Source organism: Gekko japonicus, unplaced genomic scaffold (genome assembly GCF_001447785.1).
Source record: "Gekko japonicus isolate JY-2015 unplaced genomic scaffold, Gekko_japonicus_V1.1 scaffold217, whole genome shotgun sequence".
NCBI classification, from domain to species: domain Eukaryota; kingdom Metazoa; phylum Chordata; class Lepidosauria; order Squamata; family Gekkonidae; genus Gekko; species Gekko japonicus.
In genome coordinates, this window is record NW_015164188.1 from 1,071,182 (window position 1) to 1,098,152 (window position 26,971).

A 26,971-nucleotide genomic window follows, 5' to 3' on the forward strand; every position below is an offset into this window, starting at 1 on the left:
GGAAGGGTTGTTGAAGGATGGTATGTTTGGTTTTATCCTTCAGCACCTTGTTCTCAGTCTTCGCTGAGCTCAAATTAGCTCCATTTAGGGTTGCCAAGTACTCACCTCTCCTGGAGCGGGGGAGTCCCGCCTTGCTCCGGGAGTCTTTGCGCGTGCCACAAGCATGTCACACAGAAGTGATGGGGCCAAAATCATCCAAGGGAAAACCATAGAATTTTCCCTTGGATGATTGTGGCCCCGCCTCCAACGTCCCAGACGTGCTTACGTCACTTATGTGTGACGTGCTTTGGGGGCGGGGTTCCCCCCGGGGCCTGATCCGGCAGCGCCGGGGAACGGGCCTCCCAGGTGGGGGTTTCCCCGCCCCCCCCGGGGGACTTGGCAGCCCTAGCTCCATTGATTAGAAAATACAGAGGTAAAATCTTTGAGGGAGAATTTAAATTGGGGAAAAGGCTAAATGACCCAGTAACCCTTTCCCATTTTAAAAATAATCGAGCAACCGGGACTGTTAATTCAGTCTGAAAGAACTATGGGAGACATCTAGCTTGGCCCATATTCAAACTCTGGGAGTGCTGCTGTAATGCAATAAGATGAAAAAAATCTTTATTTGAATGATCAAAGCCCCCCCCCTTTTCTTCATTTTCAATAGATGACACGAGAACAGTACATACTGGCAACACAGCAAAATAATCTGCCAAGAACTGAACATCCTCAACTTTATCCAGTAGGAATTTATGGCTGGCGAAAGAGGTGCCTATACTTCTTTGTCCTCTTGCTGTTGGTTACCATGATCGTTAACTTAGCAATGACAATCTGGATACTGAAAGTTATGAATTTCACGGTGGTAAGTAGAACCAAGATTTTGTTTCTTTGCTTGTAAATTCTAAGAGCTTGAGTGGTGGTTTGGTACTACCTCCATTTATTCCCTGTATGGTCAAGATTCAATTATTAATCAGAGGCACCATTTCAGACTTCACTAGGACGTCCAAACATATTTCCATCAAAATCCACAGAAGGAGTTTGGGATCTCTGCTCCTGAGTTTTGTTGCGGGACTGGTTAAAGAGATCCTGGTGGCAGTGACTACTGGTAAAGCCTGGAGAGTGTACAGGCATTCTCCTGACATTTGTTTAATTGTTCCTGAACCCTTGGTTTCTCTCCCCATCCCTGGACTGGGGTGAGGGGGAGAAACCTTGACAGACCTGATGTCCGGTATACTGAAGACTGAATTGCAAAAAAGTTGCATTTTTAAATAGTATTTTTGTGTTTACTTTCTTATATATCATAATGTCATTAGCAATGTGATCAGCTCAGGTTGACTGCCATCCTTTTTCCTGACGTGCTTTTGGTGTGCATACCTAATATATTATTCATCCATTTAATTATTTCCATCACTGTCATTTGTATGGATACGGGTAGATTTCTGCCAACCTAAATCTGGGCTGGAACCATGTTTTCTTGTGAGGGCAAAGCACATCTGGAGGAGCTCAGGACCTTCTGCTTTTTAATGGTATTCAGACCCACTCTAGAAATAATGGAGAGACACTTGTGCAGGGATGGGGAATTGTTCCCCCCAAACACACCACCTCTGGAATGGCAGACTAGGGATGACTGGAAGAAGACAGTAAAGCTTCATGGATTTTTGGCGAAGTGTTGAATGAAATAATTCCCCTGTGCCAAGATTTATCATCTATTGTGGAAGCATGAATGTTTCAGCAGTTCATTGCAGGCACTGATCCTCTACCATCCTTTCACTGGAATTGTGTTTTGCAAGATACAATGAGGAATCCAAGATCAGGCTGTGTTAGATCCCATGGCATTCCAAAAGTGTGTGGTTTTGTGACTGGGCATTCTAATGAAGGGCCTCTTCATCACAGACATCACATGGGAAGTAGAGTGGGACTGAAAACAAATCAGCCAGTATCATAATGCCCCAGTATAAATCTATGGTGTGGCTTCATTTGGAATACTGTGTACAGTTCTTGCCACCACACCTCAAAAATATATTATGGTGCTGGAAAAGTTGCAAAAAAAAAAAGGGCACCTTCCCTATGAAGAAAGGTTTAAGAGGTTAGGGCTCTTTAGCTTGGAGGCACAACAGCTGAGGGTTGACATGAGAGAGGTTTACAAAATTATGCATGGGATGGACAAGGTAGAGAGAGTATTTTTCTCCCTTTCTCACAATACAAGAACTCAATGAAATTAATGAGCAGTAAGCTTAAAACAGATCAAAGGAAACCCATCTTCACTCAAAGAATAATTAACATGTGGGATTCAATGCTGCAGGAAGTGGTGGTGGCTACAAGTATAGACAACTTCAAGAGGGGATTGGATAAACATATGGAACAGAGGTCCATAGGTGGCTATTAGATGGAACACTATGTCTGGGGTAGTGATGTTCTGTATTCTTGGTGCATGGGAGGCAACAGTGGGAGGGCTTCTAGAGTTCTGGCCCCACTGATGGACCTCCTGAGTCCTGATGGCACCTAGTTTTTGACCACTGTGTGGTAGAGTGCTGGATTGGATGGGCCATTGGAATGATCCAACATGACTTCTCTTATGTTCTCTTAACCCATATCCAGAAACTAAAACCCTAATATTACAAAAGAAATGCAGCAGCTCCACATTTTACTAGATTAGAAGACTGATAGCAAGTGAAAGGATTTGGTTATGCCAGGCACCCAGTTGCATCTTGAAGGTTTGGTGCATTATATCAGAGAATACCATATTAGTGGGGTTTTTTTTGGGGGGGGAGTTAACACTATGGTTATTTCAAATAACCCAAAGTTTTCAGATCCAGACAGAGAAGAGTATGTTTATTCATCCATCTTGCTATATTGAAATCTTTCAGTGCCTGCACATTCTGCAATCTGTTCTAGAGTATGGTTGGAGTAGATGTCAGACTCTTCCTACCATGAGTCAGAGCACAGGGTCTGAGCCCTCCAGCATCCCTTTGGGCCGGCTTGCAAAAAAGCTTTCAGACCTGTGAAAGAAGGGGGGTTTAGACTCACCCCAGGCAGGTGCGTGGGCACTCTTGCTCTCTCCCGCACCTCACTCACCTCCTCCAGCCTCTGGGTTTTCTTCCCCGGCTGCCCTGTTTCCTGCCTTTAAAGGACTTCCCCTGGGCAGGTTATTCCCATCTCCTTTAAAGCCCCAAGAAAGTAGATTGAATAACAGAGGTGGTTGAGTTCCCAGCACAGACCTTTTCTTTCTGCACCTCTCCCTCTCCTGCTATCTTAGAGGACTTCTTCTCCAGCCTGTGCTGGACTGAAAGGGATGGGGGTGCTACTGGCCTCATCTGTAGGATTGCCTCAGAGTGTGGCCCAGTGGCAGATCCTTGCCTCTTCTTTGGGCTGTGTGGCAGGTGTAGCCAGCCCAGGGTGTCTCCCATTCATAACTTCCTTTTTGTGGTCCAATTGGCTCTTCCTTGCCTGCTCCTGGGTGGGGCTTCCCCTAGGGCTTGCTGTATTTGCTCTACCCTGCAGTAGGGTGTGCACTGCCCACCCAGGAGTCTCCACAGGCCCAGATAAGTTCGATGGTGGAACTCCTGCCCTCGGACAGTAGAATAATCCCATTGTTCTCAGAAATTCCACAGGATAAGCTGAGTGGTCCTGTCTACTCCCCAGTGTGTGGAACTAGAAAGCAGACCAGAAACATAATTGTTCCTAAGGAATCATCACATGTGTCTGAAGCAAAAGATTATGGATGAATTCCTACCTCCTATGTCCTTCCTAAGTTCTGCCCCTGATACTCATAAGCTATGCATACTGCAGAATGAATACTTAGCCATGGAGCACTGTAGATTTATTGTATAATTTTAAAAAGAGGCGACATACTATTTTTTCCTCTGTCCTTTGTTTTGATAAAGAAGTTGCCTTAGAGAAGAGTGTGTTGGTTATCCCTTTTTATCATACAAATCTATGGAATGTACACTGACAATGCCTTGGCTTTATTATCAGTACATACATCTTGGTATTTTATGGATAACAATAACTTTTGTTTAGCAACTGTTAGTGTCTTCCTCATCACTGTAGATCTCCACTGTCTGTCTCGTGTATTAAAATTTGGTGTGTAATAACGGTATGAAGATGATTCAGTAGTCTTAAGTTAAGAATTAGTCCTATGTATTAGGACAGCAATGGCCTGATTCATGGTGTGTTAAAACACAGTGAGACTATTGTTTAAAGGCATCTTTGAGATACAGTTAAATATTCTTTGGCTACATATATTTAATGGACTGGGGTTGGGGGCTGTGAGAAGGGAGAACCATTTGGAAGCCTCAGCCTGTTCCCCAAAATCTCTCTTTCCATGAGTCTTGTTTATAAACTTTCAGTATCCTGAGCAGGTTTATTTCTTCTCTCCCCCCCCCAATCTAGACTTTGCTCCCACAGTATCCAGCCCACCAGTTAAGCCCTGCTGTCTATGCTTTTGCATTTGGAGGTAAGGCAGATAATGAATAGAGACAGGACATTTTCTGTTGCAGCACCTCCTCCTTGGGACTCACCTGATAACCTCCTTGACTGCACTATTAAAAACTTAGAAGTGCTGTGTAAACAGAGAAAGCAGGGGCGGCCAAACTGTAGCTCAGGAGCCGCATGAGGCTCTTTCACACAGTCTAATTTAATGTTAATAAAAAGCAAATGTTCATATGTTTCAATAAAAACATGTGTGTAATACTTGTTCATGTCTTGCGGCTCTCGAACATCTGACATTTATTCCGTGTGGCTGTTATGTTAAGCAAGCTTGGCCACCCCTGAGATAAATGATTGTGAAGGATTAATTCTTCACAGAGAGCCCTGAGTGACAGGATGTTCTAAGAGATCTGTTTGGTTAGTCTCAGCTGATCAAAGAAAGACTTCTGAACTGGACGCTGAAGAGAATTCAGTCTGATTTCAGCCTTAGCAGAGAAGAGTCAAGTATGGATAGTTTCAGAATTCAGCCCTAATTGAGAGTAGTTTAACACGGACGGGAGAAATGGGGAAAGTTGGCAAGGACAAGTGGGTAGTTAGACAGAAACCCCCATTCGGGCCAAGGAAAGAGGATAGATCTTCTAGAGACAGAAGAATTTCCCTATCTAGTCAAACAGGGTAGAGGGCAGAGGGCACTCTGAAGACTGCAGAGCTCCCTGGTCTGTTGTGGTTAGAAACTGCCTTTAGAGACCATAAGAGTCAGTTAAAACTCAAGATGAGTCCTGGTGTTTCAAGAGAAGGAGCTTGGGTACCGGAAAGAGTACCAAAAGAGTCAGAGAATACTGAAATATGGTGTACTTGAGTGTTTGGGAAAACACTGGAACAAGACCATCTCAACATAAAGATTTAAGTAACTGTGAATACCTTAAGAAACTCTCATGAGCTTGAAATACAAGAATTAAAGTCTGTGCATGCCCGGGAAAAGGAAAGCAGCAGGAAGAGCTAGGGAAAAGGAAGGCTGTTCACATCGGAGCAGTGGGGGCGGCTCCTGCTGCTGGTGGTGGTGCTGGTGCCGCGGCGGCGCCTGGCTCCATGGAGGGTGCTCCTCCAGCTTCTAGTGCCGGGAGCGCACCGGGCTCCTGTGAGCTGCGCTGCTGCCTCCCTCCGCCATGCTGGCCAGGTGCGCTGGCGACCGCCCCTGCCTCTCTTTCCGCGCCCTAAGGGCCGGCCTGCGCTCTAGGCGAGTGCCTAGCTCGCCTAGCGGGTGAGCCGGCCCTGGTTATACATGACAACTAGTCAGATCAGGCACCTGTATCGCCACCTTTCTAGTCTGGCTCTGAGACTCATTGTTCCCATTGTTCTTTGCTCCTGGACTATATTTAGTTTTCACCAAATCTTCCAGGATTGTTGTATTTTTTTTCTTTTGGTTAATTTCCAAAGTCATTTTTTTTTATTATTCACAGGAGTCCCTGAGTAGGCAGACACCCATGACCTTAACTGTAGGTGGCCTGGTTTTGCTGCTGTTGTGAACTGCATGGGTAATAACTGATATACTAGATAGAGTGATAGTTCTGAATCTGGCTCATTCTGCTTGTTTTGTTTTTCCTAAAGCACAAGATTAATTGTAGCTAGAGATGCATTTCAGATTTATTCAGATTCTGCACCTTTCCCCAGTGACATATTACAATCCGTGAAAAACTGATGACCTTTTATATTTCCATGGTAGTAGAAAGTTTCTAGTTGATCTAATGAAATTGAATGGCAGTTGGTGCAGAGCAGATAAAAGGAAGGATTTCTGCCCACTGTACATAAGTTATGGAATTGATCAGCACAAGATTTGGCAATGGACAGGTTAGAGGCCTTTTAAGAAATGCTTAAAAGAAGTCTGTCACTGCCCAAATGTAACCTCTATGTGCAAAGTACTGTACTTCTGAGTACCAGTTCCTGAGGAATAAGGATATGGCCCACAGTCTTACACCCTGCTGGGTAAGAAATGTGGTTCCCAGGCAGTGTCCTATCCTGGCAGTGACCCAGTTCTACTTAGCTTCAGCACGTTTGCTGCATCAAGTCTTCGTACCACACCCAGGCCCCCTGCTTGTGTTTTTGAGATAGCAGTCCATCACTAGATGCAGAAAGCTTTAAAGCAAACCAGTCTTCCTGAGAATAAAACTAGATGGGTGTCTGTATTTTTTCCCTCTCAATCAGGGAAGGATTGTTAAAAAATAACTACATACTACATACAGGGTAGTATGTAATCTCTCCCTGTACACAGAATGACATATTCATGTCTCTTGTCCTCCCCACCTTAGTTCCAGGCAATTCCAAAAGTCGTGGTTTTGCAGGTACTCTCTTTCCACTTTCTGTGGCTGCAGTGGCGCTGGCACTCCCACTGGGGTGGGAGGTAGACCAAACAAGGCTTAAGATATGATGCTAGTGTTACGCGATTCTGATCCATCAGCCTGCACTGTACCAGCACCAGGTTTACATCCACTTGGCAGTGGCATAACACTACAGCACTCTGTCGCTATCTAGTACTGCTCATATAGCGATAGCCTTGAGCAGAAAATTACAGTGGTCTAGGTCAGGTATCTAGATACCTGAAGAACCATCTCCTTCTGTATTATCCAGCCCACCTCTGTGCTCCAACCTTGAGAGGTGAGGCAGGTAATGACTACAGACAAGGTGTTTTCTGTGGTGGCACCTCACATTTGGAATGTGCTTTCCCTGGAGGCTCACCTGGTGCCTACTTTAGGAACCAGGCCAAAACACATCTTTTTTTTTTTAATGTCAGCTCTTAATAAGCGTTTCTGTCTTATCAGCCTTTTAAAATGGTCTAATTCTGACTTGAGGACTGGTTTTATGGATGGGGTTTTTTTTACATTTTTTGTATCCTGTTGTATATTGTTATATTATTTGAATGGTAAGCCTCATCAAGTGGGACAGCACAGAAGTATTCTAAAGAAATAATAGAGTTTCTCTGTGTTGGACAGCACAGAAGTATTCTAAAGAAATAATAGAGTTTCTCTGTGTTACACTGCTTAGTTGCCATCCAAAGCTGTTCACAGACTAACCTTAAGATTGCTCTGTTACTCTCCTATAACAAAATCCAGAGCTGGCTCAGGTAGTATTTCAAAAGGTTGTGGTAATATAGAATTGAATTTCAAATACAGTGTTCACTGGGGGAGACACCCCTTGTCCCCTTTATTGCCTGCTGATTAGTGAACTGAGGTCTTTGCTTCACTAGTTCAAGACCTGCCCACGTGGCTGCAGTAATTATGCAGAGGTTAAACCATTTGTAAAGATAACACTTGAACTGTAACATACTCTTTATTCCCCAATCCAGTCTTTCATGACTACACTGGCTATGGAATTTCAAGAGATCGCTTAGCTAATGTGGGTTTTAACTGTCCCTTCAGTTCATAATCCAATTAGATCGTACACAGTTGACAAGCGAAAATTAATCTTTAATCCTCCTTTGTTACTCTGTGAGAAAGAACTAGCAACTTCCTTCCTCTATTCAAATGACAAGCTGAGAAAGCAGAGGAAGAAAATAAATTAACAGTGAAATTAAAAATCAGAAAACCGAATACAAATAGTTTAGGGAATCTTATTGATCTGCCTCAATGATATTTCCTTTTGTTACTGTTCTACACTGTCCCATAAGTACAGATTTGTAGTTGTTAACATTTTATATCTGAACAAGCTGGACATGTTGTTATTATCAATTGGTTCTGTTCCTTGGAAGACTGACCGGATCCTTTGATTTGTATGATGGAGAAACTATCAGATTGCCCTTGCCACAATGTATAGAGAGGGTATTGTTGACATGAAGGTATTAACCTTTATTGTTCACATTGATTCAGTGGGAAATGCTCTGCTGTGGAACTGATCCTGCTTTGCATTTACACCTTTTAGTATAAAAATAGCCAGTCCGGTGTAGTGGTCAGGAGCACAGACTCTAATCTGGGAAAACCGGGTTTGATTCCCCTCTTCTCCACATGCAGCTGCTGGTGTGACCTTGGGTCAGTCTTAAGTTCTTTTGGAGTTGCTCTCGGGAGAGCTCTCTCAGCCCCACCTACCTCACAGGGTGTCTGTTGTGGGAAGGGGAAGGGAAAGGGATTGTAAGGCTCTCTGAGACTCCTTCAGGTAGTGAAGGGCAGGGTATAAATCCAATCTCTTCTCCTCTTCTTCTTTTCATAACTGGATAGAAAGAGCATACACATAAGTATAATTCTTGATTGTACCTTTTTACCAGCTGGGCTCTGAATACTCTCAGTTAAAATACCACTATCTCAATGTGTTAATTTTTTTAAAAAAAGAATTCTCTGCAAAATTGCTGTACTACTACAGTGTCATGGACGCGGTTTCCCTGTGGCATGGTACCCTGCATGTATGGTAATAGCTATGTAGACGAAAAATATGGATGGGTTCTTGGGGATCCTTCCTGTACTTGAGGATTCCTTTCATAAGAATGAACCATGTTTTTTTAAAATAAACTTTTATTGAATTTTGCATATTAAACATATAAACATCATTACAATCGTTAAACAAAAGGAATGTCAGAGACCAAAATACAATTTTGCATATATATAAACTTCATAAGTAATAAAAGTTTTTGAATCATGTTTAAACAACTCCAAATTCTTAATACTAGCTTTGAGCAACAGCGTTGAAATACTCTCAAATTCCACTACAAAGTCAACATCAAAATTGGAGGTTTATGCCAAAGATAGCTAAGAATGAACCATGTTGTTTGCCTTGGGGGGGGGAGGTTCTACCAAAAATGCTACCAGAATGGTATGAGACCAAATAATGAGAACTCATGAAGCTGCCTTATATTGAATCAGACACTTGGTCCATCAAAGTCAGTATTATCTACTCAGACTGGTAGGCCCTCCCCTGGGTCTCAGGCTGAGGTCTTTCACATCCCCTTCTGCCTGGTCCCTTTTTAGCTGGAGATGCCAGGGATTGAACCTGGGACCTTCTGCATGCCAAGCATCTTCTCTACCACTCAGCCACAGTCCCTCCTCTGAGAAGCAACTCTCCTTTGAAATGTTGGAAGGATCATCAAATCCATCTACATCGTAACTGCAGTCAGTGTTCTCTCTAGGCTGAGTAGTGTTGTGAGCAAAAATTCTGCTTCATGAGCTACTAGCATTAAAGTTGTGAGCAAGCCTCATTTCCCACTTCATTGGTCCCCCAAATGAATTTTAAATATTTTAAATACTTTTTAACCTTTTATACTTTTAAACAACTCCCATCATAACAATTATACAAGCTTCTGCTTTCAGCATTACATGACATTAAAAAAGTAAAATACATTCTAAGTAAAATATAATAAGAACAGCATAAGAATTTATCCCATTAGGATAGATTAACAATAATTATTTGTGAGTTGCTTAAGGTTCTAGGGGCTTTAGAACTTTTTAATAATTTGCCTATTATGTAAGAAAAATATCCAGAAGATTTTTGGGAAGAGAGGAATGATTCGTTTTTTTCAATTGTTCTATATATTTTACAGTAAACATATAGCTAGGGATCCTTAGCCACTCAGTGCATGCCACTGGGGTTTTATTATTTATTACAGGGGGAAATTCACAACCCACATGAGAGCAGTCAGTCATATTTTGTGTTCTTCTTTATGTAAAATAAAAGGAAGAGTCTGCAGTTACAAAAGGATTTGTCAAGCTATGCTTTATTAAGCATTAACAAAAATCTCCCAGATGATCGTACCATGATGTAGTTATTTAGTTACTGGGAGCCCTATCCTAAGGGAAACCCCAATTTTCTGTCCCTAATTGCTATGTCCAAGATTTTTAAAAAGAAGTTGATACCAGAGGAGAATCAACTTGTATAAGCTTCCTAGACAATACTTGCTGAAACAGTTGCTTTTTCTAAAAGTTCACCCCATAAAACTGTGAGTGCCTATTATAGATATTACTTTAAAAGGACATAATTGACATTCCTTCTTTCTGCATCTGCATTTCATTCAGCCTGGGCAATACTGTAGAATGTGAAGAGCACAGCATACTTATTTATTTGATCAAATAGAACTATTAAGTACGTAGCTTTGCATTGCCAGTGTTACTTGCTGAAGACAAACATCTTTGCAAGCCAAAAAACATGAAATATGCAAGGCGATAAAGTAGAAGCAGAACAAAATAAAATGGAGGCACAGCTTCAGCATAAGGTAAAAACTGTAGGAAGGCTACAATTGTATACACACTTACCTGGGAGTAAATCCACTGAATAAAATAACGTGCACATGTAGAGCAAAATCTGTTTTAGAAGATCTGTACAATAGGATATATATAATTTGTATACAACTTAACAGGATGAGGGGATTTTCCTACAAAATGGCATTTTCTACAACACATTCAGGTACGTACATATAAACCACTCTCCATGTTTCAGTGCAGTCTGTAACATTTTGTTCCTAATGATACTGGCTCTTCTTAAACTGTCTTCTGGGACAAGTATTTATGTAGAAAGGTAAACCATCACTTAAAGTTATTTGTTTTATATATTGTTATGTTTGTAATCAAGTACAATCAATTGACAGTTGGTATAATAGCATTTTTATTTCATTGTAAATGACAGCTATCTTCAGAGGCCAAACACCAGTACTGAATATGTAATATTTATTGAGTATTTTAATTTTCAGAAAACATTTGGAGGGTATTTAGCATCACATTCCAGTGCAAGCGTGCCACAGGGCCACACAGAAACCCCAAAAGACCAACAGGAACAACATTTATATAGGCCCTGCTTTGTGTAAATTGATGGTGCAACCAGAAGTCCAGGGATGTAGCAGGTCAGGCCAGGGTAGAGTTGGGTAGAGTTGACTCTCTCTCCCCCCTCCCAAGCAAGGAAGGTGGTGTGCAAAGCAACATCACCAACCTTGCAGGCTACACATGCATGCAGCAATTGGCTGAAACTGGCCTCCCCCCCCCCCCCCGTGTCTTTTGGTGTGTTTGTGTGTGTGTGGCACTGGCATGCTTGCACTGCCACAGTGCCACTTGTTCTGGAGTGTGACACTTGTTCTCATGGCAAACAAGCACCTCCCAAGACAGTTCACTTTCCCTGAGATTCTCTGGGAGAGTCTGACTGCTGAGTGCTGCCTGCTTGCCTGCCTTAAGTGCTGCTGGCTGGGTTTCCCCATTGGAAACAATTGAGGTAATGGGGGTAACCTGTTTGGGTGCCCATAGAATTGAGCCCACTGGTCCAATTGCTTTGGGACATGGGGGTGTATGTGGGGAGAGGCTCCCAAAGCTACCCTGAAAAATTGGAGCCTCTCCTTCAAACCCCTTCCCCCCCAGAGCCACTAACTGCAACGTGGGAAAAAGTTACTTTTTTCCCAACATAGAGAACAATGGAGGGGATGGGAGCAACCTGTTTGAGGGCCCATAGAATTGGACCCCCTGGTCCAATGTTTTTGAACCTTGGTGGGTATCTTGAGGAGAGGTTCTAGCATCTATTCTATGAGTTTGGAGCCTCTTCCTCAAACCCCCTCCCCTCAAGCCCCCAGAATATACCCTATGTTTTTGCCATTGATGTAATGGGGCCAATTGCCGCCAAATTTCGGCGGCAATTCAGCAGCAAGCCAACTCAGATCAGAGAATCTGAATCGGCCTGCAGCAGTCTGAAAGGGTCCCGAATTGGCCATTTTCGGGCCGATTCCCTAGTAGCAGCAGCTTCAGCTCCAGTGACAACAGTCTTTATTGGTAATGCCTCATCCTCCCCTGAAATCACGAAATGGCTTAGATTTCCTGGGTCCAAAGCTTCACCTCATCTCATTGCCTGCTGGGTGTATGTGGGTTCCTTACTTGGTATCCAGTAGCCTGCTGTCTCCTTTTCCATTCTGTAGATAATCTCAGATGTATTGTGTTTCAGGTACCACAGTACAACCTCCTCTCCCCTTTTCCTCTTCAAGGTGGGCATAGGAGCACAAGAGTCTGTGAGAATTGCTGTTCCTCTTAATGGCAAATTCCTATGGAATTTAAGTTACACCAAACAGGAAAGAGAGGGTAGATTTTGATGCCATGGCACTCTGTTCTAAATATCCAGGTTTAGATAAATGGCCTTCACTTAACAGGGTTTTTTTTCTGTGCTGTACGATAGTGAAATGTTCTATTGCATTATAATGGAAGTGCATTTTTTCCTTGTTCAAATGCTTATGAACTTACATCATTACCTTGTTTCTGTTCAGTCTTAGTCCCTCTGCCCATCAGATCCCCAAAGGAGAGGAGCTCAATACAATGTGTTCTTATAGTCCTTCCAAGAAATGCCACCCCTGGATGAAACCAGCTTAATTCTGTTTGGAGTTACCTCTTACCGCAAAGGAAATGTATGCTCATTATCATTGGAGACGTGCTAGGGAATGAGCATGCTTTTGCTAAATTTCCTGCTGGCTAGCTCAGATGGCAATGTTGGGAAGGGGGGAGGGAACACAAGCTTGACTTTGACCTGGAAGTTTGCCAAAATGCCAAGCCCGGTTATTAGTTTCACTTTGCATCAGATTCTCTGTAATGAACACTGTCTTTCCAATATGCTTTCTGTATATTGCTGGAAGTATCATAGCTTGTTTTTGATCTCATTAGTACAGAATGTGTTGACCAAGAGTGTTTTTTAAAAGCTGGGGGGGGGAAATGAACCGAAAACCAACAGCTTGCTTTAAATGCGTTCATTGGAGCTGAGCACTTTGCCTGGGTTCAAACAAGCTGAATCTAGACCTTTGTAATTACCTATTAACCTAGCTTGGAGCAAAAATTGAGGATTAACAAGTGTTTTCCTGGCTGCCTTCTTTCGAACTCACAAGTAAGCATGCTCTTGGAGTGATGTCCATCTCTTTAAGTGGAGACACGCCAGTTAGTACATTTGTTGAGTACTTGCCCTAGGGTTTACTTGCCAGCCAACCATGAGTTTAATAGCTGGACAGCATGTGCAGCAATGTGAATGCATTTAACATCTGCTCTTCCCTCTGGCTGTAGTCTTTCAGACAGTCACAAGTGCTCTGCGCTGACACTTCAACAAACCTGTTAACATACATCCAAACAAATATTTCAGCAGAAGCATTGGTGAGCTAAAGATTTCACAGCCACTTAGCACAGTGGGTAAATGCTTGGACTTTTGTTCAGAGATGGTAATTAATTATGTGACTTCAAAAAATATAAGAAGCACGTGGAAGGTTCCGACATTCATTGCACCTGGCAATGAGTGAGACTTTCTGGATGATAGCAGTGTCCTCCATGCAAATCAGATGCCTAAATGTACATGGCTCCAAGAAAGATGATTCTATATAACTTCCCCCTCCCCTTTGTTTAGCTGGAACAAATTATTGGCAAACATAGGAAAAATATTGCATTTACAAAATAACTCAGGCAGGGAAATTGTGTGTGTGTGAGTGTCTGTGAACAGGACAAGTGGTATTCACTGTATGAAATGAAAGCTTGAACATAACATAAGAACATAAGAGAAGCAATGTTGGATCAGGCCAGTTGCCCATCCAGTCCAACACTCTGTGTCAAACAGTGGCCAAAACCCAAGGGCCATCAGGAGGTTGACCAGCTGGGCCAGAACTCTAGAAGCTTTCCTACTGATTGTGGGGCCCCCTCTAGGCTCCGCCTGGAGGTTGGCAACTTTGTCATCCCTTATCCATCAGAGTTAAGCAGGCTGTGCCCAGAAAACCTCACACTGAAACAAGGATTGTCAGTTCTTTCACCTGCTTCTGGGTGTTGTCTTCTTTTGTAAGGACAGACCCAACCCCCACCCAGCTCCCCTATGCTTCCCCCCCACACTGCCCCTCCTCTGCACAGGCTCCGCCGCCTAGCAAATGTTGATTAAGTGGTGGCTTTTTGCAGCTGTGAATTCTAAACCTGTGCCCCGAGGTTAGGTTTTAAAATCTGGTACAATTTCTTAGCATTCTTTCATTTCTGCTGCTGGCCAAGCCAGACCCATGGTAAGATTGTCCCAGATCCATGATTAGTTTTTCCCAGGGATCCTAACAATGTTGGAGATTCCAATTTCAGTAATCAAAACAACTGGGGGGTGTTCATCCCCTTTGCCACTGTGGTCCCAGTCTTACCAAAGCCCTTCACTGCCATTATTATCTTCTTAAAACACTGAGATGATCTTACTGTGGATCTCCCTGTATCTCATTTGGTCTGACTCTTAGACACGTCAGCAACATGGAAGGCACCTGAAAATCTCCTTAGACAAAACAAGAAAAATATGCATAATCACTCCTTGCAAGTTCCCTGACTGGGGATAATACAGAATCATGGATGGCTACATAGGGTTGCCAACTTGCAAGTGGGGTCTATAAATCTCCAGGATTACAACTGATCTCCAGTGCAGTGAGATCAGTTTCCCTGGAGAAAATGGCTGGTTTAGAGGGTGGTCTGGATGGCATTATACCCTGCTGAGATCCCTTCTCTCCTCAAATCCCACCATTCCCAGGCTCCAGGAATTTCCCAAACTGGTAGGGTTGACAAGTCCCCCCTGGCCAGTGGTGTGTGAGACTGGGGGATCGGGTTGCCAGCTCCAGGTTGGGGGAAATCTGGAGATTTGGGGGTGGAGCCTGGGGAGGACAGGGACCTCAGTGGGGTGCAATGCCATACAATCCACCCTCCAAAGCAGCCATTTTCTCCAAGAGGATTGATCTCTGTAGTCTGGAGAAGAACTTTATTAATTTATCTTATTTATAGCCTGCCCTTCCCACAAGTGGGCTCTGAGTGGGTAACAACATTCCTGTAATACAATAAAAGAGTTAAACATTTAAAAACATATTAATAAACATTAAGATGGAAGACACAATTTAAACAGAGATTAACTGGCTGTGAGAGGTTCCCCGGCCCATTGGTTATTGGACAGGTGACAGGATCTCAGGGAGACCACATATGGACGCCCACTGCCTCATCTGAATACCTGGTGGAACAGAGCCGTCTTGCAGGCCCTGCAGAATTGAAGAAAGTCCCGCAGGGCCGTGATCGTAGTGGGGAGCATGTTCCACCAGACAGGGGCCGGGGACCACCAGAAGGTGTTGATCCGTAGAGCATAACACTCTGCAGGGCATATAGAGGAAAAGGTTGTCCCTCAGATAATTCCAGGAGATCCCCAGCCCACCTGGAAGCTAGCATCCCTACAACCAGGAGTTGACAGCCCTAGCTGCCACCAAAATAATCCTTTGTAGCAGTATTTGTTAAACTTATAACATGCTAGTGGATCCATCACAGCTTTCCAGTTTTACTGTTTTTCCAAAGAGAGTAGCAGTTACCTCTGGGCAAATAGCAAACTGCTTGCTCCAAGCAGTGGTTCTCTATCTCTTTCTGGAGAGATCTGTGTAAATCCACTTTACAAAGCTGCTGAGTGTCAAAGCTGTGCGAAGGCAGCTGCATAGGCCATGAGTTCTTTCTTCTATCCTTGAAAAGATCTACCAGCTACTGCTAAATTGTGCAAACTGGAAATACCTGTGCCATTGCAGTGACTTTATTCTGCTGCCCTACAGTACTGGCAGTGCTGGATCCGCAGAGCACAAGCTAAGTTCAGCACTTCTTATTATGAAAGGACCTCTAAATAAAATAAAATTATTGAAATACCTTTGGGGGGACTCTTATTAGGGATTGGTATGAACTGGGAAAATGCAGTTTGACTTGGGTTGTGGTTTGTGACATGCCCCATTAGCACACCACAGACTGTCATGAATTTTTAGCGGCCGTACGAAGCAGTTCGGTTCATGAGGTTTGTGGTCCAGTAGAACAGCCCCCAGTGTGCTAGAAACACCACACTCACAGGGGATCCCCATCTGACTCTCTTCTATCTGCCCTCCAAGTCTGGTGAATCTAGCTTGACAGGATCCATTCTGTACACTCCTGGACCTTCCGAATCTGCAGCTGTCAAAATGACAGCTGACAGGCAGCCATTTTGACAGGCGGAGAATCAGGAGATTCAGGAGTGTATAGAACAGACTGTTTGCAAGCTAGAGGCACCAAACTTGGAGAGCTTATAGAGGAGTATCCAGGGGAGGTCCACTGTGAGTTTGGTGCCTCTAGCTTCCACAGGATCGATTCTAAAGATGCTGCTTGAAGAACCTCCTAAATCTGTAGCTGTCAAAATGACTAAGGTTCAGGAGTGTGTATAACAGATCCTGTGCCAGCGAGAGACATCAAAGTTGCAGGGGATCTCCCTCAGATACTCCTCTACATGACCTCCAAGTTGTTACTTTGAAGTTTTGTAAACCTCTTGATTGAGAAGAGACTGTCTGGGAATGTATCCGCTCACTAACCTCCACGGAGAACATCAAAGTTCATGAAGAGTTCATGCCAGGTGCCCTGCCACAAATCTGTGTAAACCACGAACAGGTCAAATTTTGAGACAAATTTTGCTTTGTGGTTCAGTCATGCCCATCCTTAGATGTTATACCTAACAGAGCTTGGAGCCTTATCCTTTCTTAATCTACCCCTGATGCTAGTGTTGCCAGGTCTCCTCTGGACTCCAGATGGGGGAATACATTTGCCAGACCCAGGTTGGGAAACTCCTGAAGATTTGGGGATGGAGCCAGGAGAAGACAGGGACCTCAGTGGGGTACAATGCCATAGAGTCCATCCTCCAAAGCATCCATTTTCTCCAGGGGAGCTGATCTCTGTAGTCTGGAGATCAGCTGTAATTCCAGAGGATCCCCTGGTCCCACCTGGAAGCTGGCATTATACCTACCTATCAAGCTGGTCCACTGGCACACATAACACACAAAAAACTTTCTGTAACTATCGAGAGCTACTTGCCGTTCATGTCTGAACGAAGAAGAAGCAGAGCTACAGGGTGGCATTGTGCTACAGAGCTAGAGTGGCATGTAGTGAAGCATGTGGCCTATTTCCCACATAGGAATGTCAGTGGGCAGCATGTTTCACTGTGTAGTTTCCCCTTTGCACATGGCTATGGATAACCTACACCCATATAAACATGCTTGTGCAGGGCTCTCTTTGTAGAAAAAGCCCAGCAGGAACTCATTAGCATAATAGACCACACCCAACAGCAGATACTCATTAGCATATAAGGCCACACCCCTGACAGCACAGCTCATTAGCCCATTAGGCCGCACCCCCATGTTACCAGAAGTGTGGTCATCCAGCCACACCCACCTTTTGCTTCTTATTCTGTTTACCTTGTTTGTTGTCAAAACCCAGGGCTTTTTTTGTAGCAGGAACTCCTTTGCATGTTAGGCCACACACCCCTAATGTAGCCAATCCTAATGAGTTTCCGCTGTTGGGTGTGGCCTATTATGCTAATTAGTTCCTGCTGGGCGTGGCCAACTTGGGAGCCAGCCGGAACTCTGTTCCTGTGCGTTCCTGCCCCAAAATAGCCCTGTGCTTGTGTTTCCAGCATTTCTGCACGACATGTAAAACGACCCACAGACTTCTGTCGACAGCCCATTTTTATTTTGTTAGCAAGTGGCTGGTGTTTTTATTGTATTAGCAGGTGTTTCCACTTGATTAAGACTATTTTTGTTTGTAAAGTGGCTGATATTGCAACGATTACATTGTTATCTTTTCATTGACTGGCTTTCATTTGTTTTGATTTAATATTCAGCACAAGAAGTGATGTTTTGTTGAGCATAGTAAATAACCCTGCTGATGAGAGCTGTGCTCGTCTGATTATTTGTTTTTAGGGTTGCCAAGACCAAGTTGGGAAATACCTGGGGATTTTGGGGGTGAAGCCTGAGGAGGGAGGGGTGGGACTTCAATGGCATAATAATGCCACAGAGCCCACTTTACAAAGTGGCTATTTTTTCCAGGTCAACTGATCTCTGTTGCCTGGAGAGCAGTTGGAATCTCAGGAGCTGGCCACCGCCTGGATGTTTGCTGAGTATCATTTTATCCTGCCATTCCTCCGAATCATAGAATCATAGAGTTGGAAGGGACCTCCAGGGTCATGTAGTCCAACCCCCTGCACAATGCAGGAAATTCACAAATACCTCCCCCTCCACACCCGTAGTGATCACTGTTCCATGCCCGAAGAACATGGGATGGCATACATCATTCCCCTCTCTGCCATTTTGATCCTCACAGTAACCCTGTGAGGTAGATTAGACTGAGAGTGTGTACCTGGCCTAAGGTCACCCAGTGAGGTTCCATGGCCAAGTGGGGATTCAAACTTGGATCTCCCAGATGCTAGTCCAACACTCTGGCCATGCTGGTGCTGTGTAATACAATGGGTTTGACTTGTCTTTGCCATTTCAAAGGGGAATGTAGCTTGTGCATGTTCCTTAATGGAAATTGACAGTGCCGGTAGGAGGGGGGGGGTTTCTTATGCATGAAGACTAAGCAATTTAAGAGTGGCTGGAATTCTCTGGATCTATATGAACTATTGGGATCAATCCTCCAGGGACTAGGGGAGTAAACCCAGTAGCCCCCAGAAGAATGATGCTTCTGTGACTACTTTGGTCTGCAGAGTAGCACTGTGTAATTAAATTACTTTTTAAGGTTTTGGACTTACTTTTCAACTTTTGAGAACAAACATTGATTCTTAAATCTTGAAAGTGAATTAACCAGTGCCTCTGACAAAGCATTCCCTTTGAAGAAAATAAAACCTTCACAACAGATAAAGATTTCTGATATAGTGTAAAGAAAACTTTTCTGAGGAATATAATGAGAGATTTCAGGTTCATAGCTTCCATGGGTGATAATTGCTTCCGGTGGCCTTTGGTTCAGCATAGAGGCAAATCAAATAAATCAGTGATATAAAGGAAAAGGCACTGAAAATAATTCTGTGGAATGGGTCTGTAAAGGGAAAAAGTGTTTAAGAACATTTCTTTAGTCATTGCCTTATTGCGTAAAGTGAAAGTGAGCATGAATTACAGAATGTTTTATAAAATGGTAATCTCGGCAGGAATAGTCCACTGTTATTGCCACGTCTAGAAATGGGATTGGGGAGGGGAGGAAATGGAATTGCAAAAAGCAATTTAAGCAATCAAGGCCTATAAATATTTCACAATAGTGTGCCCTACTTGTCTGAAAATTTTGACTCGGGTAGTATTTCATAAAGGTTGTGATAATAACCCTGTAAAATACAGCTGCTTATTAACAGAAATGAAAAGAGTTCCTCAAATATTAATTGCCACATCATAGAGTGCATCCCATTAGCAACATGGAACATTTTTTTTGTACATTCTGTATTAATGGCTTGCTAATTACATTTGGGAGACCAATTTTTATTTATCAACCTGTTGTGAATTCGTCTGAAAACAAGTAGAGTGGAGCATCCACCTGATCTATGATTCTATCGCAGGCAGAGGAACTATATTTTTAATCAGATATTTTGATCTGAATCCTATTTTTAGACAGGGACCCATTAAGTAAATCAGCTGCAGACAGGACTATGTCCTGTGAATAATTTTATAGGAATGGGCTTACAAAAGGGAAAGAGCATTTCCTTACTTTTTACAGGAAATATGCCACTTGGCATTATAGTCCTAGGGTAGGGGTCCCAAAGTGGAGCCTCTGGACACCATGGTGCCCCCCAAACATTTTTAGCAAGTGGTAGGGCCAGGTGGCGCTTTTGCCTAACAAGGCTTCTGATTGGCCATTGAAGATTTAATTGCCTATGCAGAATTTTTTTTAAATGTTGCTTTAGCAGCAGCTGCCACCACAAAATAAGGATCCTTGCTGTGTGATTGGAGGTGAAGGTGAGCTGCAGCAATCATTTTGTGGCTGGATCTGCCTTCTCCTGCAGCCATTTTGTGGCAGCCATTTTGTTTCTGTACCCACAATGCTGTGTCAGAATTCCAAAGGTACCTGCAAGCTCAAAAATGTTAGGGACCCCATCCTAGGATAATGATGATCTAAGCAGGACTTGAACAAGACCACACAGCAAAGAACGCTGGCTTCAGAAGGGTTTGTGACAAGGTTTGTGGTTAGCGTTTGTGATAACGTGAGGGAATTAAGCCCATATTGGAAACTGTTTGGAACTACACAGTTTGAGAAGACATGGGTTTTGTAAAAAATATTTTCATTAAATTTTCATAGAACAACAACATTTTTTCAACTTAAAACAGTACAAATAATACATATCAGAATGAATACAATGCATGAATTGAGAGTAAATTCCCAGGTCTTAACAACTCCAAATATAAAAGGTGTTATAAGACAGCTGTAATATTGTAGACAAAGTATAAAGATGCCAGATAACTCATTTAACTCTTCCTACACAGACAGAAACTGGCCTATTGCATAGAGTATAAGCTGGAAAACTTGGGTGTATGAAGCTGATGGCCAGTCAAACTGAACTGATAACTTGGTTCATTCATGTGGCTACCTAGGGATGATTCAAGATTTTACTCACCATGCCAAAACTGACTATGATGTTGCTTCTTCTGACAACCAGCATACTCCCTCTGTTTCTACCACAAAGGGGTAGAAAACAGTTAAGTAAATCAACAGCTTTCTGTTTTTGTTGTGCAACAAGTGAAACCTAAATTGAATGCCTTGTCAAGCTGAGAATAGGATCTGAAGCCAATAGTTGGAACTCTTCACAATATCAGTTCGATTTGGTGTGCATACTGTGTCGGAGCAAACTCTGATGATTCATCTAATGGTCCAAACACTTTGAGATCAGTTCTGAGAAGCAGAACTAATGGATTTAAAGCAACACTGAAACTGTAGGAGCTGTTCTGTGATAGGTACCACTTATGTGCTTTGAAGTTTTGTTTTGCTCAATGGCTTCAAAAATTACATTTCTTCTGTGTGTTTTTTTAAGTCTGGGGACTGCATTTGAAGTTGTTTCAAGTAACCATAGCTTGCTGAAAACTAGTTTCAGCTCTCTATATTGAAATGGTTAGAAAAGTTCCTGATCTATTTGTGATTTACTTTCACCATGGATGTGCTTGTCATGTGTCAAAGTGTTTTAATTACATTCATATGAGGATTTGGAGATATTAAAAATATTTATTTTTCAGTAATGCTGGCTCTAAGAAAAGTGTGGTTATGAATCTTATTTTAGGTATCAAAAATACAAACATGAAGGCTTGTGATGTTTCTTTTTATCATAAATAACCTCTGCCTTTAAGAAATGTCTATTAGCAAGTTGTTTTACTGGCTTCAAAAGATCTCTTGTGGATAAATAAAGGCGAGTTTCAGAATTGTTTGTTTTTGAGATGCTTCATAGAATTATTCCAACTTGATTGCTTTCAGGATACTAGATTTTGTATTCTTATTGTTTTTAACATAATCTTTGTACACTGTAAGGCGACTGACTGTACTGATGTATTCACTTGGGTCTACCAATCACTGAAATACAGATGGCCTGAGCTTTAAACGTTATCATTCACATTCAAGCCAGTGGGTACATCACTTTATATAAAGGTCAGATACTGTGCTGTACCTCCAGGTACTTCTCAGAACCCAGTTACAGCACAAGAAATACCTTTTTAAAAAAATATATTGGACATACGTTGTAAATATGAAGCTGCCTTCTACTGGAGAATGCACATCATCTACCAAGCACAGGGCTGTCTATCTTGACTTGCTCTCCAAGATTTCAGACAGAAGCTTTCCCCTCTTCTGCTACCTAATGATGTTATGGATTAAAGATAGGACTTTATAGCATTGTGATGTTAAATATGTGCGTTGCCAGTGAGCTGTAGGCCCTCTTGCCTTACTTGCAAACTCGGAGTATACCGGCAAGCAGAAAGGGTATTTATTAGCATTGAACACAGTCCAATGAGGCACTGCCATAATACAAGCATCATACAATTTTGCCACAAATAGTTGAGGGGGGGGGAAAGTTTAGCAAGTGCGAGAAACAGCCTGTAGCTCAGTGACAGAACACAGACTTCTATAGAGAAGGTCTCAGGTTCCATTCTCAGTAAAAGGATTGTCTTGGGTCAGCCCACCTGACCTCACATGGAGCAAACAGAGTTGCACTGGTCTGACCTGACATTGGGGAAATGGTCCCCCACCAAGCTGCTTCATCCAGAGGAGACCAGCAGAATATAGGAGGCTGCAGCTTGCAGGGGTGGGCTGTCAACAGTGGCTACCCGGAAAGCCACGACTGGAAGAAGATGTGGTACTGCAGCCAGCAGGGACCCCACAGCAGCAGGATAGCCAGCCGCCAGCCCTGGGACTCAGCAACAACTGCAGGAGGTGACAAGAATATCAGCTGTCCCCAAGCCCAGGACAGCCAGGACCATGACCCTTATAGGCTAGGGATGGGGGGGGGACAGGGGAGGGAACTGGCAGCAGCAGCACCCTTAAGCCTATGGGAACAGGAGATGAAGGCCTTTAAGGCAGTCTGGGGAAACCAGGAGAGCTGAAGCCCTGATCTGAAAAACCATTGGTCCATAGACCTGCCACTACGTCTGGTGCCACCCAGGGAGTAGAGGGATTGGAAGAGGCCACAGGTGTCCTGACCTCAGGAAGCCCTTTAAAGAGGGAGCTCTGGGAGAGTCATGGAGGAAGGGCCAGGTCTCACCTGAGGTATGATAGTAGAGGCAACTGGTGAGAGGGACCTGGCTACAGTGCAACCCCCTCCCTCTGAGGCTTGTCCCAGGGCCACCACACTCCAGCCAGGTTCCAACAGAATCTGAAAGTGGTGTCAGGAAGGAAAGGGAAGTGAGTTTAAAATGTTTCTAGAATCAGCAGTCACCTTTGGAGCCTTGATAATAATTTTTCAGAAAATTTTAGTAAGTTTAAGAAATTTTAAAAATAGTAATGGTATAACAATTCCCCCCCACTTACCTGTTTCTTTTATTTTCTTTTTCTTTTTGGCTGCATAGTCCCTTTTCTTGTACTTTGTTTCTCTCTGTGTCCCACCCAGTTGTTTCAGTGTGTACAAATGTGTGCTGAACCCAGCCTAGGAAACTAAGGAACTGACAATATTCCTTCATTTGTATATAATAGCACACAAGAGGCGGATATTAATTCAAAACAAACAAACTGCTTTATTTCACTTTTGTGGGGTAGGTATCAGATTTAAACTTGGAAGGTGAACAGGCAATAGGAATGAGGTAACAACAGATAGTTTGTCAGAATAAAGTTGCTGTCTTTAAAACTATGGAGGGAGATCTCTTGGCAGTCACTGCTTAAATAAATGGGCATAAGCATCTTTGTCTCAAAATTACCTAAGTCTGTGAAGGCAGGAACATTCGCACAAGTGGATTTTTTCTTCTTAAACACTTGACAGGGATCGACCTCTTTTACTAGGAGCTATTTCCCTCAAGGAAGAAACACTTTCCTGTTTCAGGATCCTCCTCAATCCTTTCACCCACCTTAACTGAACTTCATTGTTCTAACTGTTCTAACTGTCACTGTTAAGTGCCACTCTTAATTGACACGCCCAGCTGTTGAATTCCATTTGAATCCCCGTCACTCAAGGTTTTGCGACCAGGTTAAAGCATTAACCATTTACTGTCCATTACAAATGGTTTTGGAGGAAAGGAGAAAATCCAATTGTGGATTAAAAATGTTATAATGTTGTACCATACTGTGGCTTGTATCCTGTGCTTTGCTTCCATTTGTGAAGTGCTGTTTGCTGTTGCTAAGAGAGTCCTTAGGCACTAGATGTGGCTGTTCATGCAACACCAGTGCCTTTCAGTGAGCCAAAAACACACAGTACCAGAATAATACAATCCACAGCAGATGATGGCTTTCACAACTAAGTGGAGCTGCATAAGCATAAGCAAGAGAGGACCCAAACCTAAAATGGCTAGTTCAGAAAAGAACTATATCCTTATGGGAAAGGAGCAAGTTGCGGGTGGTGGGGAATGAAGATGAATACAAGCTACAGTCTTGTTTCTTAGCTCCTTTTGACTTGGCTGATGAAAGTGACAGTAATCAACTGCAAAAACAGTAAAATGTTCAAAACATTTACCATTACTGACAAAACTGAAACAATTCCCTGTCACAGAAAGTGATGGAAAATATATCCTGGAAAGGCCTTGTTGCTGAAGAGATCAATCACTGTCCAAAGTGCAGGTACTGGGTTGATGTGTTGCTTGTACAAAATGTACTGGAGTTGACAAGAGCTTTCCATAAGACTTACAATCATCCCAAAGCGTACTTCTTGCTTGACAATTTCCCTCATAGCAGTTTTAACAGCTATTAAAACCAAAAGGATGTTCAAATGTCTCTATACATTAGTCTAGTCAACACACACCTTTACTTTAAGGGCAGTCTTGGGTCATTTTCAAGGTGAAAATATGATAACGGGTGCCTTTAATAATTAGATTGCTTGTAAACCTGTAGGTCATTAGATGTTCCTATCATTAACTCTAATGTTCAGTTCGTGATGTCTATACATATTTATATATATTGTGACTGAACGTGCAGTAATACTCAAGGTGTTGCAAATCCACATGGGGATGTGGAGAATCTCCACAAATACCACATGCAGAGAATATTACACATGCTCCAGTCAATGATATAAGTAGTCTCCAAATGGTATTGGAGAATTTGTACAAGTGGGCAATGCCAAATCTGTAGTGACAGTGTGGGCATTCTTTAGTCAGTGTAGACATTCTTCATATGGAACTATGCATGTTGTTTGGCCAATATATATTTTGAGCAATGCACGAAATTAAGCAAACTCCGGAGGATGGTGGAAGACAGGAAGGCCTGGCGTGATGTGGTCCATGGGGTTGCAAAGAATCTGACTCAGTTCTGCAGCTGAACAACAACATAGTATCAGGAGTCAGGACAATGTAGGAAACATTTCTGTGACATTCACATTCTTCAGTATACATTCGTGAGAGTTCATATGGAAAGAACAATATGCAAAATGTACTATGCAGTGTGCACAGTGCTTTGATGTGAACAAACAGTATTTTAAAAGGTGAACATTTTCTTCCAATTATACTATTTTAAGGAACAATTTCTAATCCCCGAACCAGCTATATCTTCTTGATATGAAAACTGAAGAATAATCAGCACAGTATAGGTATCTTCTTTAAGGTTAACAGTGTCACACTATTGTCTTGAATTATAAACAGTATGTGCTGGGTGGATCACCGGAAGTTCCTTTTACCTCTCATTCTCTCTAGTTTTTTAACCAGGAATCTCTTGTTGATAAACTTCCTGGCCAAGCATTCAGAATTTATGAATACACTTGGCTTGGTCACTGGCCCTCACCTTGAATCCGGGGGAGGGGATTAAAACATGGAAATAGTTTGGAATTTGAAACCTGAATACTTATAAGACTTAAGTCTGATAGCTATCTGCCATCATCTCTCAATAAACCCATGATACATGGGTTTCCTAATTTCCTAATTAGTTAGGAAATGAATTGGGCATAACTACACTTTCTCCTAAAAAATAATTCTTTCCTACTGTTCACTAAGTGTAGACATATAGAACACAGCACATAGCTGTGTTGTTTTCATTTTATTGTATTTTTTTCATCCTTGTAATTTATATCCTTGAGATATCCTTGATAAATTCCTTCTTTCCATAATTGCTTTAAAATATTTATAAGTTTAGGAAGCATTGTCGTCAGTCCAAATAGACTTAATTTACTCTCTGTAATGTTAGCACATAGCCAGTTTGCTACATAATCTTGATGACTACATTATGATCCCTGATTGACCGCTCCATTACTCCATGAGAGTAATATGGGAAAAGAGAAAGCATTCATATGAGGAAAAATTACAGAGAAGCAAGAGGAACAGTATTTTAAAAGGTGAACATTTTCTTCCAATTATACTATTTTAAGGAACAATTTCTAATCCCCGAACCAGCTATATCTTCTTGATATGAAAACTGAAGAATAATCAGCACAGTATAGGTATCTTCTTTAAGGTTAACAGTGTCACACTATTGTCTTGAATTATAAACAGTATGTGCTGGGTGGATCACCGGAAGTTCCTTTTACCTCTCATTCTCTCTAGTTTTTTAACCAGGAATCTCTTGTTGATAAACTTCCTGGCCAAGCATTCAGAATTTATGAATACACTTGGCTTGGTCACTGGCCCTCACCTTGAATCCGGGGGAGGGGATTAAAACATGGAAATAGTTTGGAATTTGAAACATGAATACTTATAAGACTTAAGTCTGTTTTGTTGGTTTCAATTGCTATTTCTATGGCAGGGCAATTCATAATATTTCAAAATGGTAATTTCAATGACAGTCAATAAACATCTGTTAGAATGCAGCCCCTTTTCTCTTCTGTAGTAATTGTGGAATTGACATTTGTTGCTGTTTAAAAAATAATTGGTTTACTTTTCCTTCCCCCAAATGCTGGGTTCATTCACAATAGCCTTCACAAGTTCATTTTCCTCTGGTAGAGGGAGAACTGGAGGCTTGAGGTATCTTAGTGAAATATGTTTCCATAGTAACAGATTGAGAAGTGTTTACAAAGATATGCCAGCCAGCACAGGTATCACTAACTCAAATCAGATCCTAGCTTTCAGCAACCCCAGAATACACTCAGGGCTTCTGTGAGCTTTTCTTCTAGGATCTAATGGAGTGCACACTAGCTTTAATAGAAGCAAATCACCAGAGATTTTTTGCATGTTGTACCTGGTTAGAAAAACACATAAAACTGAATTATGTGGCCAATGTTAACATAGCACTTTTATCCACAT

At 42.4% G+C, this 26,971-nt stretch overlaps 1 protein-coding gene across 1 annotated transcript in view; it reads left to right on the forward strand.

Moving 5' to 3' along the window:
* Positions 1 to 646: 646 nt before the first annotated feature.
* SGCZ (sarcoglycan zeta) overlaps positions 647 to 26,971 on the forward strand; it is a 331,877-nt gene continuing 305,552 nt past the window's right edge. Inside the window, exon 1 of the mRNA XM_015408245.1 lies at positions 647 to 841. Coding sequence (XP_015263731.1) covers positions 647 to 841 — 195 coding nt within the window. The remainder of the gene's footprint in view (positions 842 to 26,971) is intronic.